This window comes from Balaenoptera physalus (genome assembly GCF_965194825.1).
Source record: "Balaenoptera physalus genome assembly, chromosome: 1".
In the NCBI taxonomy this organism is placed as follows: Eukaryota; Metazoa; Chordata; class Mammalia; order Artiodactyla; family Balaenopteridae; genus Balaenoptera; species Balaenoptera physalus.
Window position 1 is genome coordinate 150,236,982 of NC_138882.1, and position 18,767 is coordinate 150,255,748.

The following is an 18,767-nucleotide window of genomic DNA, read 5'->3' on the forward strand; positions in this document are numbered from 1 at the left end:
CCTGTGCATGCCCATGTGCGTGTGTGTACATGCCCGTGCCCTCATTTTATCCCATGCTTTCTGTTGTTGCCTGTAATTAGCCTAACTCATTGCTTCCCGATGAGCATTTATTTTGCTTAAAATGTTTTGCTCTTACAAATAAGATTGCATTGAAGATTCTCTTGCATCTATCCTTGGCCTCTTGTACATGCATTTCTGTAGGATTGAGTCCAAAAAAAGGAATTCCTGACCCAGGGGTTTGAATATATTAAATATTGATAGATATGACCAGTGACCTGCCAGAAATGTGTGCTTCTGTCCACTTCCAGCAACGCAGTGGTGTGTGAGAATACCTTTCCCCCACGTTCTTGCCAGTGCTGGATAGCATCACTCTTTCATTTTTGCCAATCTGATAGGGTTAAAAATAGTAGCTCGTTTTATTTTGCAGTTCTCAGGTACTTTCAAGGTTACCATCTCTTTGCACAGTGTTTCGGTTTGTTTGTCTTCAGCTGTGATCACCAGTTCAAATTTGTAGTTTCTGGTTTAGTGCGATAAGCATTTCTGCATGTCGTTACATTGCCTTCATATTTAACGACAGCAGAAACATTGCGGTGAGCAAATGCCCTATCATCTACTAAACCACTGCCCCATAGTTGGAAATTAAAGTTGCATCCAGTTTTTCATTATTTTAATTAATGTAGCAGTGGACATCTTTTGTCTATAATTTGAATAATACCTTCAAGTAGAATTAGTACAACAAAGGATAGGCACTTTTAAGGCTCTTGATCTATCCCTATATACTTAAAGCATTTTAAAATCAAAAAGGACTCAAAAATCATCTGATACAATTCCCTCTCCAAATAAGGAACGGAGGCCCAGACGGGGAAAGAGGCTCCTCTGAGGACCCGCAGCAAGCATGAGGCAGATTTAAGTTTGGGTCTGTGACTCCTGGTTGGGTATTTGTTCCCCGCCATACCAGCTTCTAGAATTTGGCATCATCTGCAAACTTTGATCGAGCACCATTCTTTTTTTTTAAATTAATTAATTAATTTATTTATTTTTGGCTCTGTTGGGTCTTCGTTTCTGTGCGAGGGCTTTCTCTAGTTGCGGCAAGCGGGGGCCACTCTTCGTCGCGGTGCGCGGGCCTCTCACTATTGTGGCCTCTCTTGTTGCGGAGCACAGGCTCCAGACGCGCAGGCTCAGTGGTTGTGGCTCACAGGCCTAGCTAGTTGCTCTGCGGCATGTGGGATCTTCCCAGACCAGGGCTCGAACCCGTGTCCCCTGCATTAGCGGGCAGATTCTCAACCACTGCGACACCAGGGAAGCCCAGAGCAGCATTCTTTATGGGACACTAGTGAGCACTGGAGGATGGGGATCCTGGAGCAGGAGTGGGACTTCAGACACTGAGCCCAAATGTTCTGGTGTCCCCGGGCCCTGGTTCTGCCTGAGCTCATGTCGGGCCAAAGCCCAGGCAGTGTGTCACTCTGAACCTAGTCACCTGGCAAGGAGGTCTTGTCCAGAGGTTTTCCACCTTGTCTGAGATGTTCCTCTGGAAGCTGCCAGTGGTGATAAGCTAAGGGCGGGGACCAAGGGGTATCACCACCCACTTTGTACTGAAAGTCATCTCTTTGATGTATTAGATGCCATCTAAGGTTGCAGTTGGGCAAAAGGGATTGTACAGCTTTTAAATTGTTTGAACACTCTGACCAGTTCCCTTATTTCCCAGGAAGACCAAGGTTTTCCCCAGAGGCTTGCCTGGTTATCAGTGGCAGAGGGGCCCCGGGCCTCAGGCCACAGACTTTTGCAAAGTGTTCCCATGATGCCGGATGAGAACGGGGCCTGGGGCGGGGGGAGAGTGGTGGGTGCCAGAGGCATGTGCGTGTTTCATCGGAGGAGCATTTCTCCCAAACATGCCTGTTCGGCAGGCTGCTCAGGAGTTCATCCCTGCGTGCCCAGGCACTGTCCACTGGGAGAAGGCAGCCACCCCCGTTTTACAGGGGAGCCCAGAGATAGGAAGTGGCTTGTTATCTAAGTGCTTGGGCTGGAACTGCAACTCCTGCCGCCTCTTGGCTGCCACGGCTGCCATGTGCCCCAGGAGAGACGTGCCATCCAGGTTCTTTATCATGTCCCAGGCTTCTCGGGCACAAAGAGTTACGGATGAGTCCACGAACACCAGGAGTGCCTGTATCCAGGTACCCCCGAGTCTCGGGTTCATCACGCAGCTGGTGCCACTGCCGGTGTGTGACCAGGTCCACCTGGGGTTAGATCAAGTTGCTCTGTTCCTGTGGGGTCTGACTCCCCTTTGCATTCGCAGGTGGAGGCCAGCCTATGGTGACTTCTGCCCTGCCCCGCACTATCCACACTCTACCTGACTTGGACAGGCAGGCTCTTTAGCCCGTTTCCTGGTACTTTGTGGCCTGGTTTCCCCACTGCAGAGTGGCCTAGCAGCAGAGTGGCCTGCACACAGTGGTGACCCCCCAGATGGGCTGCAAGTGTTGGCTGCCAGAGGTGGAGGGCAGAGGTTGCCTGGCTCCAGGGTAGAGGGGGCTGCCGAGGGGCTGGGGGCAATGAGAGGGCCGGGAACTGAATACTGTGCCCCTGCTGTGGGCAGGCCCTGTGCTTGGCACTTTCTGCATTATCTCTTTTAGTCTCTCTAACCATTTTACCTGTACTGAAAATGAGGCTCAGAGAGGCTAAGTAACCTGCCAGGATCGGCCTAGTACATTAAAAGTGGAGACAGCAAATCAGTAAACAGTAGGCACATGGCAGTCCCATTTATATAAATCTGTGTGTGTGTGAAAATAAAACCTAATGAATACACATCAGTTTTTAGCAGTTCTCTCTGGAGGGTGAGGCTGCAGGGGCATGCCTCAGGTTCCACATTACTGCAGTGTCTCAAGTTTTCACAAGGGGCGTACGTTGCTTTTAGAATCAGGAAAAAAATTAATAGTTTTTTTTTTTTTTATAATGCCCACATTCCAGAACCCACCATTCAAGGTTCTCTGCCATCCGCCTTGGCCTTCTTTTGCAACATGGAATGTGCTTGAGTCCTTGCCTTGTCTCTTGCGAGCCTTGTGACCTCGGGTGGTCCCTTCAACCTTGATGATTCTTTCTCCTGGTTAGTGAAACAGGGACAGCCCTGCTGTGCAGGGTCGTGGAGGAGATAAAGAAGGAATGTGTGCGAGGTCATGGAAGAGGTAATGAATGTATGCAAAATCATGGAGGGGACAAAGAGTGAATACGTCGGGTACTGGTGCTGCCTCCCTGGAGTGTGGGCACTTAGCCCGTGCTGTGATTATTCTCCAGCCACCCTGGGCTTGCTTGCTTCTTGCCTCTGCTCCTGTCTTTCCCTCCCGGATGGTCCCCTGGCAACATTCTACCTCTCCCACGTGGCCTCCACTCTCTGCTTCCTCCTATCCCTTTGCTGGGTGTGATCTCACCTGCCCCATAAAACACGGGTGCCTCTCCCACCCCAAGAGAAGCTGGTGTGACATGGGCCCGAGCATCTGCAGTGTGTGTGTATGTAATTTCTAATAGGCACAAAGATCTCCCACAAAGTATTTATTTTTATTGCCATTTTACATGTGAAGAAACAAGCTCAGAGTGTCCTGCGCCAGGTCACACAGCTAGTGGGTGACTGGGCCAGGGTCTGTCCTCAGCCACCCAACCTGAAGCCCATCACCCTTCCGGGTTGCTGCCCTGCCTGTCTCCAAAAGCATCGGCCCACAGTTCCTTTCACGGGTGAGGAAGCTGAGGCTCAGAGAAGCTAAGTCATCGCGGGGCACACAGTAGGTAGAGTCCTGAACCATTTAGGGCTGAGGAAGACACCGGCTAAATACATGATTTAGGCTTGGAGACCACGGGGCCCAGTGCCAGGGAAGACTGTGGCTTTACTGTGAGCTTCCTCCGCTGATGGGGGCTGCCTGGGGGGAGCGCTGTGGCCAGAGGATGTGGAGCTTGGTCCAGGGCAGCAGGGAAAGCACCGTGGTCAGTTGGTGCTGTCGGCTGTGGGACCCCGTGGGGAGTATGGCCCGCGCTCAGTGTTCGTGCCGACACTGGCCTCGTGGGAGGGAGGTGGGGAGGAGCACACCTGTTTGGAGCACTGCACCGTGGCCGACGGCGACAGGCATCGGCACTTCAGTTCTCTCACCGAGAAGGAGTAGCAGGCTGAGCTCTCGAGACTGTCAGGAGTTCGCTGTTGGGCCCTGGGCTCACCACTTAACCTCTGTGAGCTCCTGCTCTCTCTGCTAGAGAATGCCGGCTGTGCTTATTAACCTCACCCGGCTTTCAAGAGCCTCCAAGGCAATGATAGAAATGAAAGAGCTCTGGAGAGGCCAGGAGTGCCGAACAGAAGCTGGGTATCACTGTTACGCCCCGGTGGCATTGGGGCTTGTCTGTGGCCTGACACAGTGCCCTCTGTCATTGCAGCTGAATAGCATTGGCAACTACTACAAGCCGTGGTTCTTCAAGCACGTGGAGAACTACCTGAAGACAAACCGCGAGGGCCTGGAGTACATCCCCTTGAGACACTACTACCACCGCCACACGCGCAGCATCTTCTGGGAGCTCCAGGTGAGGCTAGGATTTCCTGGTAGTCCTGGCTCCTGGCCGGGCTGGCAACCAGGATGATTTCCCCTCCCTTGGGGGAAAAGAGTGGCTTTGTGCTAGGGACCAGAACAGCCTCTTACCCAGCAGCACAGTGCTTCCTTCTTCAGGAGCAGCCACCTTCCCTTAAAGCAGCGGGCTCTCCCCACACACCTGCCTGTGCCAGAAGGTGGGGCGCGGGGCCCAGTGCTTTGGGGAACACAGACCTGTTCTGTCCTTGAGGAGCTGTAGCCTAGCCAAGCGGACAGACTGCAGCCTGAGAAGAGGAAGTGGCTGGTCCTGCCCAGGGCTGGAGGTAACTGTCAAGCGTGGCCTTGACGTGTGAGCAAGAATTTGCTGTTGTGTGATGAGCGATGGGGAGCAGTGACATTTTAAATAAGCGGTCAGGGAAGGCCTCTCAGGAGATGCCTTGTGAGCGGGACCTGAACATAGGACACGCCAGGCAGAGGAAGAGCCAGAGCACAGGTCCTCACATGGGCTGGGTGGGTAACTTTTTATTTCTTTTTTTTTAATTGAAGTGAAAACATAAAATTAACCATTTTAAAGTATACAGTTCAGTGGTATTTGGTGCATTCATGATGTTGTGTGTCTACTATATCTAGTTTCAAAATATTTTCATCGCCCTAAAAGGAAATCCTGTACCCATTAAGCAATTACTCCCCATTCCCTTTCCCCAGACTCTGGCAACCATCAGTCTGCATTCTGTCTCTATGGATTTACCTATTCTAGACATTTTATATAAATGGAATCATACAACATGTGGCCTTTTGTGCCTGGCTTCTTTCACTAAGCCTGCTTTCAAGGTTCATCCACGCTGTAGCATGTATCAGTACATCATTCCTTTTTGTGGCTGAATAATACTCCATTGTATGGTTGGACCACAGTTTGTTTTTCCACTCATCTGCTGGTGGACATTTGAGTTGTTTCCACCTGCTGGCATTGTGAACAGTGCTGCTGCAAACATTCATGTACTAGAATTTGTCTGAGTACTAGTTTTCAGTTTTGGAGGATACATGCCTAGGAGTGGAACTGCTGGGTCGTGTGATGATTCTGTGTATGACCTACTGAGGAGCTGCCAAACGTTTTCCATGGTGGCTGAGCCATTTTACATTCTCAGCAGCAGCATGTGTAGGTTCCAATTTCTCTACATTCCCACCAGCACTTGTTGTTTTCTGGGTTTTTGCTATAGCTATCCTAGTGGGTAAGAAGTAGAATCTCACTGTGATTTTGATTTGCATTTTCCTAATGACTAACGATGTTGAGTATCCTTCCATGTGCGTGTTGGCCATTTGTATATTTCTTGGAGAAGTATCTGTTCAGATCCTTTGCCCAATTTTAATTGGGTTATTGATCTTTGTTGTTGAGTTGTAAGAGTTCTATATATATTCTGGATATTAGACCCTTATCAAATACATGATTTGCAAATATTTCCTCTCACTCTGTGGAAGTATCTATTCAGATCCTTTGCCCAGTTTTAACTGGGTGATTGATCTTTGTTGTTGAGTTGTAAGAGTTCTATATATATTCTGGATATTAGACCCTTATCAAATACATGATTTGCAAATATTTCTTCTCATTCTGTAGGTTGTCTTTCACTTCCTTGATACTGTCTTTTTTTTTTTTTAGATTTTTTTTGATGTGGAGCATTTTTAAAGTCTTTATTGAATTTGTTACAATATTGCTTCTGTTTTGGTTTTTTGACCGTGAGGCATGTGGGATCTTACTCCCTGACCAGGGATGGAACCCACACCCCCTGTACTGGAAGGCGAAGTCTTAACCACTGGACCACCAGGGCAGTCCCGATAATGTCTTTTGGTTCACAAAAGTTTTTGGTTTTGATGAAGTCCAGTTGATCTATTTTTTCTTTTGTTACTCGTGCTTTTAGTGTCGTATCTAAGAATCCATTGCTAAATCCAAAGTCATGAAGATTTCTTCCTGCGTTATCTTCTAAAAGCTTTATGGTTTTAGCTCTTATATTTAGGTTCTTGATCCATTTTAAGTTAAGTTTTGTATATTGTGTGAGGTGGGGGTCCAACTCCATTCTTTTGCATCACAGCAAGGTGCAAGGTGTCACAGCAAGGCTGCGTGTTTCTGAAAACAGCAAGAAGGCCCTTGAGCTAGACCCATTGTGGAGAATGTGGTCAAACAGCAGCTATAGCCTAGATCATGTGGGTCCTTGTAGGTCAAGGGAGGACTTCATATTTTACCTTGTGTGGTAAGGAAGCCAGTGGAGGGCTTTGTGCAGAAAAGTGACATGACCTGATGTTTGTTTTAAAAGGATAATTTTGACAGCTAGGTGGAGAGTGGATGGGGTGGAGGTGGCAAGAGTGGGAGAGCGGAAGAAAGAAGATTCTGTCGTCCAGGGTGGTAGCGGTGGAGGAGGAAAGGGGTCTCAGATTTGCGAGGTGCTGTGAAGGTTGAACCAACCAACAGGATTTCCCACAGATTGCCCTTGGGTGTGATTCCAAGGTTAGGGACCCAAGCAACCAGGTGACCCGAGGTGCCATTGACTGCTATGGACAACATGGGGGAGGGGTCTGGGAAGGAAAATCAGAAGTTTGGTTTGGGACATGTCAGCGTGAGATGCTTTTCAGACATCCAGGTGGGACGTTGAGTGGGCAGCTGGCACATATGTCAGATCTTCAGGGCAGAGGTCGAAGAAATCCATATCACTGTGGGTGTCATCAGCAGAGAAATGTTAATTAACACCGTGGGACTAGATGAGTGAGGGAGGTTAGAGAAGAGAAGTCCGAGAGCCAAGCCCTGCAAGTTGAGGGAGGAGGAACCAGCCAGGAGAGGAGAAGACGCCGTCAGTCAGAGGGGAGGAGAAACCCAGGAGGACTGGCATCCCGGAAGCTACTTGAGGACAGCATGTCAAGAAGGAAGATGAACAGCCGTGTCAAATGCCCCTGAGTGAGATGACGACAAAGCATCGATCCCTGGTCTTAGTCGTGAAAAGGTCACTGATGACCTTGAGCCATGGGGCTGAAAGCCTGACTTGGGTTCGAGAGAAAACAGAGACAGGGAAGTGGAGACAGTGAAAATGGAAATCTGAGAAGGCTCAGTATAAGGGAAAGCAGAAGAGTAGGGTGGGAGCCAGAGGGGGATGTAGGATCGAGAGGAAATATTTTGTGTGACTGTTTTATTTTTTATTTTGATTTTTTTTTTTGGCTGCGCCGCACGGCACATGGGATCTTAGTTCCCCAACCAGGGATCAAACGTGTGCCCCCTGCAGTGGAAGTGCAGAGTGTTAACCACTGGACCGCCAGGGAAGTCCATGTGTGACTTTCAAGAGGGGAGAGGTTACCGCATGTTGACGTGCTGGCAGTGCAGGGGAGAGGTTGTGCTCGCAGGGTGAACCTTGAGGATGGATGGATCCTGTGCTCAGGTGGAGAGGTTGCCTTTAGGTGAGAGCGTGGAGATTCACCCACTGGACAGGAGGGAGGAAGTGTTAATGGAACAGTTGCTACAAACAGGAGGACCATTTGGTGGTGGGAGGGTGTGGGAGTCCTTCTATTTTCTCAGTGAAATAGGAAGCAAGGATTTTAGCCGAGATGAGGGGGCGGGGGTTGTTGAAGGACTGAGGAGAGAGGAGATGGCAAATTGTCCCTTGGAGAGTGGGAATGAATTAACTGGGGAAATGTCATAGGATTGCTGGGCAACACTGGGCCTCCCAAAGATTCATGACCATGAATTTACAGTGAGACTAGCCCTGGTGGTTGCGGATTTTCACACGTTCAGCTCTGTGGGCGGGGTACAGAATAGGGAGAAAGTTAGATTTAACCACAGTTGAGGTTTTGCAAATGAGTATGACAAGTGGGGCGGGGTTGGAAAAGCCAGGACATGATCAAGATGAAATCTGAGCCAGCTGAGGGGGGGACAGTGAGGATGTGCGGGGCTGAAGGGACTGATATGGTGGCCTGGGTGCCCTTTGGGGTGAAGAATTGACGTCAGAGCACTGGAGGGCATGAGCAGCAGGAAGGAGAGTTAGTGGTGGTCAGAGGGCGAACGCTTGGAATTGAAACTATGGAGATGCCAAATGAAGTATGTTGCCTACCATCCAGTTCTGCAGGAATGAAGTCATTAGGCCTTGCGGTCGCTGACCTTCAACACCCCCTGAAAGGAATTCAGGGCAAAGATCACTAATGAGGCACTCTGTGCTATGGGAAAACTGGCAGATAAAGACAGCCTTCAGATAGGTAGATATTTTGAGGAGAAAATTTTATGAACCCAAATTCTTGGATCTTCCCATACTTAGAAAAGTACCAAAGCCGTTAATAAGACGGCTGTTCCTCATAACTAGCAACAACCTTCGATCGAGACCTGTGCTTGATTTCATGTACGCTTTGCCAAAATCACATACATACTGATCTGGCCTTTACCTCTTCGGAACGGTTTCTCAGAGCTGTTTGAGAGCGCGTCTCCCAGGCTATAGTCAGTGAGACGCTGAATAAACTCAACTCACAGCTCTGACGTGCTTTTTTTTTTTTTCCAAGTCAACAGAGGCAATGAATACAGACAACAGGACAACATTGAGAGGTCAGCAAACTTTCTTAAAGGGCCAGATAGCAAAAGCCTTAGGCTTTGCGGGTCATACGTCCTGTCGCAGCTGCTCAGCCCTGCCCTTGTAGCACAAAAGCAGCCACAGGCAGTGCACAAACAAACGTGCATGACTGTGCTCCAGTGATACTATGTATAAACACGGGCAGGGGGCCAGATGTGGCCACCTGCTGGATCTGCTTGCAGACCGATTCCCACGGGCTATAGTTTGTCATCCCCTGCTCTGGAGTGTGACGTGAGAGTCAGGGCAGAGGCCAGGTGGAAGGTAAGATCGCTGGAGGACAGAGAGGAGGCTGGGGCGTGGGAAAGATCATAGAGGTGGGTATAAAATCACATCAGTGATAAGATGACTGTTGAAGAAGGTGGCAGTGATCTGGGAACGAGGGAGATGATGGGGGTGGAGATGATGGGCAGGTGGCTGCAAAGTCGCTGAGGGTTTTCAGGGAATGGGAGGGGCAGAGACCTAGAAGCAGTAATGAGGAGCCCACCTCACCTCCGTCTACCCCAGAGGGTCTTGGAGAGAAAATGATACCACCTCAGAGGGCTGCAGGGGCCAGCCAGGTTCCAGCTAAGAGCAAGGAGAGGACACGACGGTCGAGAGAAGAGCTTGAGGATGGAGGGGGTTTGCTGCCGTTTAGACCATGAGAGAGCACAGGGGAGGGGTTTGGCAGATGGGGGCACAGTGGCCAGTGGGGTCAGATTAAAAGACATTGCATCGCTGTAGCCCATCAAGGGTGCTAGTGGGAGGCACCCAAAAGTCCACCATGACTGAGATAAATAGAGATGTCAGGCATGAAGGAATTACACCTGGTGGTCTCCTAGGAGGAGGTGTTGGGTCACTTCTAATCATGGGCCAGGTCTCTCAGGCAGAATGTGATGGGGCAGTGGTAAGGGCTGGAGGAGTGGGCAGCAGAGGCTTCATCAAGGCCCGGGGAGCTCTGGGCTTCCCCCATCCCTGTTAGTCCTTCTTTGAGCAGTGTCCAGGCCCAGAGCGTTTGGTGGAAAGTTTTGCCAAAGGCAGAAGACCCCCGAGTCCCTCTTTATCCCTGCCAAGAGCAGTGTGAAGGATGTGGGAGGTGTGGTTTTGTCAAGAGCAGGGATATTTAAGAGACAGGAAAGGAAAGAGGGGCCAGCAAAGTACATGAGAGCACGTCAGAATGATAACAGCAGCAATTAATATGAATCGCTCCTTACATGTTAGTTCTTAGGCCAAACACTTTTCATGCATTCTCTCTCCATCTTCCTAACAACCCTGTGAGGGTAGGTCCTAGTGCTGTTTCCACTTTACAGATGAAGAAGCTGGTTTAGGTTATCCAAAGTAACACAACTCAGTAAGGGATAGAGTGGTTATCTATTGCTGCATAATGAATTAACCCCAAATTGTGAGGATTAAAACAACTGCCCTCTGTTATCTCACAGTTTCGAGGCTCAGGGATTGGAGAGCGATGGTGTGGGTGTTTCTGGCTCAGGGCTGCAGTCAAGGTGTCGGCAGGGCTGGTCTGCTGGCGGCTCTAGTAGGGCTGGAGAATCTGCTTCCTGGAAGGGTCCCTCACGTGGTTGTTGACAAGAGGCCTCCGTTCCTTGCCACCTGGGCTGCTCAAGTGTCCTCACAATAGGGCAGCTGGCTTCCCCCAGAGCAGGGGATCCAAGAGAGAGACCAAGGAGGGGTCCTCAGTGCCTTCCATGACCCAGGCTTGTCGCCTCACCACTCCCGCCATACTCTCTTATTAGAACGGAGTCACCAAGTCTGGCCCACACCCAAGGAGGGGGGAATTAAGCTCCACCTCTTGAAGCAAGGAGTAGCAGAGAACTCCTGGACGGGTTTTAAAACCACAGAGCTAGATTTCAAAATGAGGTTTGTCTTATATTTTTGTGCTGTTAAACAGTAGCCTGTACTGCCTGAAGTTAAAGGAAGAATCTGGAAGGATGGGTGTTTTACTACCAAGATGTGCACACAGGAAGTTTGTTCAGGAGAACTCTGGTGATCGTCAGCTGCGAGAGGAAAGGGAAGCAGGGCCGGGCAGAGGGAAAAGCGGAGGCGTGAAGCAGTCACAACAAAGACCTCAGCCAACCCACAGGGAGCTCTGGGGCCGGATGGCCCTCCAGAGCTGTCCCACCTTGAGGCCAGGGGGCTAGGACTTTGCAGCGCCACCCCGTGAAGGGTGACCTTGGAGATATTGCATGTTGAGTTCTAGACCACTGCAATAAAGGAAATATCACAATAAAGTGAGTTACACGAATTTTTTGGTTTCCCAGTGCATATATATATATTTTTTTAATTTAATATCTTTATTAGACTATAACTGCTTTACAGTGTTGTCCCAGCACATATAAAAGTTATGTTTACACTATACTGTAGTCTATTAAGTGGGCACTAGCATTATATCTAAAAAAAAAAAAGGGCATACCTTAATTTAAAAATGCTTTATTGCTAAAAAATGCTAACCATTATCTGAGCCGTCAGCAAGTCAGAGTAGTGACATCAAAGATCACTGATCAAAGATCAGAAGTGCAATAAAACGAGGTCTATCTGTACAGTGTCAGGCATCCAGGACAAAGAATGCAGTAGCGCTCTGTGTGCTGACGCCCAGGATACAGTGATAAGCAGGAGGCTAGTAGACGCTGCCATTTGTGACTTGTGTTTTTTTTAAGCCCATGGACTTGTCTGTGCATCGAATGTCTCTAGAAGGGTACACAAATAATTCCTAAGAATGGTTGCCTTTGTGGAGGGGAAAGAGATTGGGATGGAGGAGGAATGATGAGTGGTCAGGGCTGTGAGGGAAACGGGGTCAGGGCTTAGGCTTTGAGGGGGATTTCTGCTATGGGCCTGTGTGGCTTTTCCAAGGACAACCAAGGGAACAATAAAAGCCACGCTATTTCCTGAGCTCCTGTTGTGAGCCAGGAACTGGTGTAGGAGCCGGAATCTAACAGAGAAGAGAGCAGACAGGCCCCTCCCTCCCTCATGGGAGTGGGCTGGTGATCAGAGGAGATGATTCCAGGGGAGGGGAGGGGAGGGGCCAGGAGAGAAGGAGTCATGCAGCCTCTGAAGCTTAGCATGGGGGCTTCTTTGGGCAGCCACCACTGACCCTAGTCTGACATGGACCCTTTTATGAGCTGCCTCTGCATCTCTCTGTTGCAGCTCTTCCCACCTGAGGTCAGGGACCACGTCTCAATGATCTGGGTATCCCCAGCACCCAGCACAGAAGCTGGCACCTGAGCACATAGGCGCCTCGTAGTTGTCTAACGAATGAAGGAACGTCCTTGGCTTCAAGGGCCCAGGAGCTATGAGGATGGGGTATCAGGTGCACACTGGCAGCCCTCAGGAAGACGGCAGACTGGGGGCAGGGAGGACGATCGTGAATGGGGGGCTCCTCCCTTGTGGAGGTTTGAGGCGTGGAAGAGGAAGGACAGCCCTGCTCGGGGGTTTCCCAAGAGGCCAGCTTGGGGGAGGCAGGCGGGGTGGCACTCTGCAGGGCCACAGGAACAAGAGAAAGTGGCTAGCTCTGCCTAGGATTGAAGGTAGCTGTCAAGCTTGGTCTTGACAGGTGAGCAAGAATTTGCTGTTGTGTGTATGGAGGGATGGGGAGCAGTGACATTTTAATAGGGGCGTCAGAGAAGGCCTCTCAGGAGATGCTGTAGACCGAAGGGCTCATCGTTGAACCTGAGCCAGACCTTCCCCACCTCAGTGGGAGCCGTCTCTGGCGGTGTGACCTTAGGGAAGTTGCTTAAGCTCTCTGAGTATCCATCCCTCTTGCCATTGAACAGCATTCTCAAACATTTATGGAATGCCTGCTCTGTGCCAGCCACACTGACCTCAGCAACTAGAACAGCAATGATAGCTTCGTTGTTATTTTGCTTCAGGGAATGGGGCTGAGTGCCTTCCATTTGGTATCTTACCATTCATTCTCAGAAGCCCCATTTTGCAGATCAGGAAACCTAGCTCAGGGAGGTTAAGTTCCCAGCCCAAGATCATCATCATAGCTGGTAAATGCTGGAGCTGGGAATCAAACCCAGATCCAGCTGAGTAAATCCTGGGTACCACCACACCGCCCCCAGATAGGAGTGGACCTGTCACATTTCTGTCCAGCACCAGAGGAGGACCCGGCCCCTGGCACGTGGGGACACTGGGCCCTGCTGAGTTCCTTCTCTCCATCCCCAACCCTTGTCTTTCAGGACATCATCCCCTTTGGCAACAACCCCGTCTTCCGCTACCTCTTTGGTTGGATGGTGCCTCCCAAGATCTCCCTCCTGAAGCTGACCCAGGGCGAGACGCTGCGCAAGCTGTACGAGCAGCACCACGTGGTGCAGGACATGCTGGTGCCCATGAAGTGCCTGCCGCAGGCCCTGCACACCTTCCACAGCGACATCCACGTGAGCCGGGCCGGGAGCTCAGCGGGGACGCGGGGGTGAGGGTGGCGTGTGAGCAGCAGAGAGAGGGGAGCGCCGCAGGGCCTGCCACCCGGGGGAGGAAAAGCACCAACACGCCCCCCGTGGCCCCCCAGGTCTACCCCATCTGGCTGTGCCCATTCATCCTGCCCAGCCAGCCGGGCCTGGTGCACCCCAAGGGAGACGAGGCCGAGCTCTACGTCGACATTGGTGCCTATGGGGAGCCGCGCGTGAAGCACTTTGAGGCCCGGTCCTGCATGAGGCAGTTGGAGAAGTTCGTCCGAAGTGTGCACGGGTAAGCGAGTGCCCAGAGTGTGGCCGTCAGCCACAGAGCGCTGCCCTGGGTGGGGGGGGCGCGTGGAAGGCCAAGGCGCCAGCTCCACAGCCAGACCCTCGGGCGCTGAGTGACCCCTCGGATTCGGGAAGGGAGTTGGGAGATTCTAAGGAGGTGGAATTGCAGGCGTTCTCGCCCTTCCCCTTGCTGCATCCCCCCCTCCTCCAGTGAGCACACCAGCAGTCCCCTGGCTGCTCGAGCCAGGGGTCGCCCCACTACCCACCCCAGCGCAGGCCACGGGGGTGCTTTAGACGTGTTCAGGGGCTCCCACTCCAGGTTGGAGGCCAAAGCTGAGGAGGGGGGGTACTCAGGACCATGAAAGTCACACAGAGGCCTGGACAGAGCATTGCTCAGAAACATCCTGGAACAAACCGTGGACGTGCAAAATCCACGTGGAGAATCTCAAAATAATTATGCTGACGGAAAGAAGCCAGGAAAAAAGAGTACTGTATGATTCTATTTATATATATATATTTTATTTATATAAAATTCTGGAAAATGCAGATGAACCCATGGTGACAGAAGGCAGGTCTGCCTGGGATTGTGGAGGGTGATGGACAGACAACACAGGGGAATTCAGGGCATGAAGAAAGTTTGGGGGTGATGGATATGGCCGTTATCTGGCTGAGGTGACAGTTTCAAGGTTATAGACATACATCAAACTTATCAAGCAGTACGTTTCTCTTTTTTTAATTTATTAAAAAAAATTTTTTTGCTTGTTTTATTTATTTATGTTATTGAAGTATAGTTGATGTACAATATTATATGTTACAGGTGTACAGTTTAGTGATTCACAATTTTTAAAGGTCATACTCTATTTATAGTTATTATAAAATAATGGCTATATTCCCTGTGTTGTACCATATATCCTTGTAGCTTCAAGTTGTACACTTTCATTATGTGCAGTTTATTGAACGTCAAAAAAGAGAGAGAAAGCAGCCTGGCGACCACATCAGGGAGACGGGCATGCAGTGCACTGCATTCTACTCCTGACTCTGCCTCCACTGCCACTTAAAGCCCTAAGCCCAGATTCCCCGTCTGTAAAATGGGGATAAAAATTCCTGCACCAGCCTCAACCACTAGCTCATTAGGGGGATTAAACAAGAGAAAGCCTCCAAAAGCACATCCTGCCCTGCAGAGCCGGCGGTGCGTTAGGGGCGCATTAGGGATGGTTGGGGTTCTTTGTGTCCCTTTCCCCTCCCCGCCCCTCTTACCCCCGTCCCCAAGTCCTCACCCTTGTGTCTGCGCTGCAGGTTCCAGATGCTGTATGCCGACTGCTACATGGACCGGGAGGAGTTCTGGGAGATGTTTGACGGCTCCCTGTACCATAGGCTGCGGAAACAGCTCGGCTGCCAGGACGCCTTCCCTGAGGTCTATGACAAGATCTGCAAGGCTGCCAGGCACTGAGCCGGAGCCCACCCGGAAGGAGGCGGACGCGAGGGCGGACCCTGTCCCCAGGGCCAGAAGGCATCTTCCCTTCACTCAAGCTTGGCTGCTCTGCCAGATCCACACTTTCAGAAAGAAACCCCTCCAGAAACCCCACCCAGATGGCCCCGACAGCTTGCTCCCAGCTTTCAGGGGCAGCCAAGTAGAGTGGAAAGGACATGAGATTTGGAGTCAGACAAACCCGAGTCTAGTTCCCAGTTCTGCCACTCATTAGCTGTGTGACTCAGTGAGTCACTCAGCCACTCTGAGCCCTGCTCCTCATCTGTTGAAAGCGGGTAATGCTATCTGCCAGCTGTTGTCATCTAAGTCAAGCGCCTGTCGCAGCAGAGGTGCTGGAGAAGTGGCAGCTGCTGTCAGCACGGCTTCCCACTCAGCATCACGTCGGACTAAAGTGCTTTGGATGCAGTGGTGGAGTCCGGGAAGGCTCCACGTTAGGTCACCTGGGCTCGGGTTTGGCTGAAGGGGGTGTCCTCGAGTTGCGCTGCCATCGCTTGTCAGCTGCAAGACCTCCTCGCGGAGGGAAGGAAGGAAGGTTCCTCTCCATCCCTGGGGTCTTGGGAGGGCAACAGATGGGGCGGGCGGGCGGGCCCAAGATGTGCTGTGCCAAAGCCAGGTCTGATTCCAAAGTTCTCCCTGCCGTGCTCGGTGGCGCCTTGCCCCTTCCTCCTTCACGCTCAGGCTTGCAGGCCCACTGCAGCCGTTGCCCGAGTCCGCTCAGAGGGGACTGTGTCCTTGGAGAAGACACTTCAGGGTTGAATCCTGGCCAGGCCCAGTCCTGGGACACCTGCCCAGGCTGGGTGAGTGGTTTCTGCTCTGAATTGAATCCAGAGGACCTGGGCTCATTCTTGGCTCTCCACCCTCCATGGCTCTTGTTCCCAGAATCCGCTTTGTCATGGTGGGGCTGTGTCCTCTGCTCTGCAGTAGGGGTGGGAGTTGGGGGCTGGGACCACGCCCAGCAGGACAATGGAGCCGCTGTCCCTCAGTTTCGTGGGGTTCCTCACTGCGGGGCTGAAAGAAAACAGCATCAACTTGATTTCTCCAACCACTCATCCCCCACTTTTTTTCTTTCTCCCCCGGCCCCCAACTGTAGTTAATTTTAGTGCCTTACAAATCCTAAGCTCAGAGAAAAGTTAGCTCCATTTCCGTTCCAGAGGGAAGGAAACCTTCCCAGGTCCCTGCCCACCTAGTAAGGCTTGGTTGTTTATGCAGCTCCGTCTTAAGAACTGCCCAGCCTCAGCTGAAAACCCAGAATCTGAGAGGGAATTGTGTAAGGGAAGCTGGAATTAAGTGAACTGTGCCAGGCAGTGACATTTTGGGAGAGAGAGAGAGAGAGCACTGCACCAGGAGCCAGGAGGCCTGGGTTTGTCCTTGCTGTATTCTTCACGAGCTCTGCACCCGTGGGCAAGTCATTTGTCCCTCTGAGCTGTAGTTTCCTCATCTGTCACATCAGCACACACAAGACCACCTGAGGCCCTTCTGCTTTAGAAGTGCAGAGCTGTCTTAAACACCATGACTGCAAACCCCATGAAAAGCCTCTTGTGTGGATAGAGGAAAAACAAATGATCTAAGTGGACGCTTGGGGGTTGTCTGCCATTTAAGGTCCTTCAGCCCAAGGCCAGCTCTCATCTTTTCAGAAAGGCGCATCCATGGCCTGCAAGGAAGTGTCAGTCTTGTCACCACAGGTTGCCAGAATCCTCCCAGAGCCATGCTTTGGCTGCCGAGGCTCACTCATCCTGCCCTGGGCTTGGCACGCTGTAGTCTCTTGGCGTGGTCCTGGGAGTTCTGGGCGCATCCAGGGCACTCAGAAGGCAGAGGAACCACTCTTCCCCATTTGGCCTCTGGAGGGGGCATAAGAAAAAAATAAGAAACCTCATTGTCTCGCTTGTATGCAAAGCACGTGAATACTGGCATTAGCTCTCCTAGTGGGCCCGTGGGCTTCCCGCTCGGCACTAAACTGATGATCCTACTTGCTGTAGAGGAATGGTGAGCCCGAGCTAGATTAGCCCAACAGATAAGGCCCTGTCCTTTCACCAGTGGGGCCTCTGTCCCTGGGCCCCTGGGAGTGTGGCCAGAGATGCCAGCAGCTTCTGTTATCCTCAGTCTTACAAACCAAAATCCTGCCCTTCACAGACCTCACTCGGAACCCGGGGCTCGGAAGGGAGGGTCTGGGGATCACACCATCCTCAGGTTAGTGTTTTGCTTCAGTGATCTCTTGCCTGGAAAGGGGCAGTCTTCCAAGCATGTTGAGCTGAGTGACCAGCTCTTTCTTGTAGCCAGTCTTGTCACTACCCATCAGGTGGTGGTTTCAGGTGGAATTAAACTTGGCACATGGCGGGGGTGGGGCAGCGTGTGTGGAAAGTATAAGAAGAGGCCTCTCCCTTCCGGAACGCTGAGTTTCTCTGCATGAAGGTTTTCTGTAAAATCCGGATTCTAGCCAGTTTCTTCGGCTGGAAGGACGCATAATCGAATTAGCTGTTACTGAAAGGGAAGTGGTGGGGATGGGGGTGGCAGTGAATGCTGTGTGATTTTTAGTTTTTTCCTTAATCATGGGGACCATGGAAAAAGGCATGGGTCCCCCCACCCCCACCCCCAGCAGGCTCTTGCAGCTGCAGGCGCTGTGCCTACTGTCTGAACACTTCATGTCCCTATGGCTGTGTGGCCACTGCTTCTGTAAGAATAAAAGTGTGATCTGGAAAATAGCCTTTGTCGTTTCTTGCTCTGGGGACCACGACGTGGAGGCACTCCTGGCTCAAGTGCAGGCTCCAGTTGCCCTCTGAACCCGCGAGGGCTGGAAGATGGCGTGGGGGAAGGGACAGGTGTGTTAGGGCAGAAGGACCAGGGTGATTTTCTTAACTGTTTTTGAATTTCTGTCATCGTCACAATGATCTGGCGTAGATGTTGATAATATTCCCCTATCTGCAGGGTGGAGAACAGACTACAAGGAGAAACTTGGAAGCTAGGCGACCAGTGAGAAGAGTTCAGGTGAGGTGGGGCTCAGATCGAGGTGGGGCTGTGCTTTTTAAGGCACCAGACATGACTGTCAGAAGCTCTGGGCTGCAGTCCTGGCTTTGTCACTTGGATGACCTAACTAATTTTGGCAAATCAGTTAATCCTATTGAGACTCTTTCCTCACTTACACACTGGTAGAGACCACTAACTGTCCACTAAAACCCATTCCTCCCTTTGAGCACACCACTGGACTACATTTCCCAGCCTCCCTCGCCCTCAGATGTGCCCTTGTGTTAGAGTCGCTCCAGGAGAATGTGAGCAGAAGTGGTAAAGCCCTGTGTGAGGTTCTCCTGGCTCTTCTGTTATTTGGACGCAGATGACAGCCAGGCCATAGGTGGCAGCAGAGTCACAAGGGGAAGGAGCTAGATCCCTGAATCACTATGGAGAACTGCCCACCAAGCTGAACTTTGGCCTGGTCTGGGAACAAGAAATAAACTTTTACTGTAGT

General features: G+C 51.2%; 1 protein-coding gene across 2 annotated transcripts in view; it reads left to right on the forward strand.

Moving 5' to 3' along the window:
- DHCR24 (24-dehydrocholesterol reductase) overlaps positions 1 to 18,007 on the forward strand; it is a 36,390-nt gene extending 18,383 nt beyond the window's left edge. For both annotated transcript variants that reach the window (XM_082430012.1, XM_082430011.1), the window contains 4 exons: positions 4,408 to 4,551; positions 13,318 to 13,515; positions 13,647 to 13,825; positions 15,118 to 18,007. In XM_082430012.1, coding sequence (XP_082286138.1) covers positions 4,408 to 4,551; positions 13,318 to 13,515; positions 13,647 to 13,825; positions 15,118 to 15,271 — 675 coding nt within the window. In that variant the 3' untranslated portion in view covers positions 15,272 to 18,007. The remainder of the gene's footprint in view (positions 1 to 4,407; positions 4,552 to 13,317; positions 13,516 to 13,646; positions 13,826 to 15,117) is intronic.
- The last annotated feature ends 760 nt before the right edge of the window (positions 18,008 to 18,767 follow it).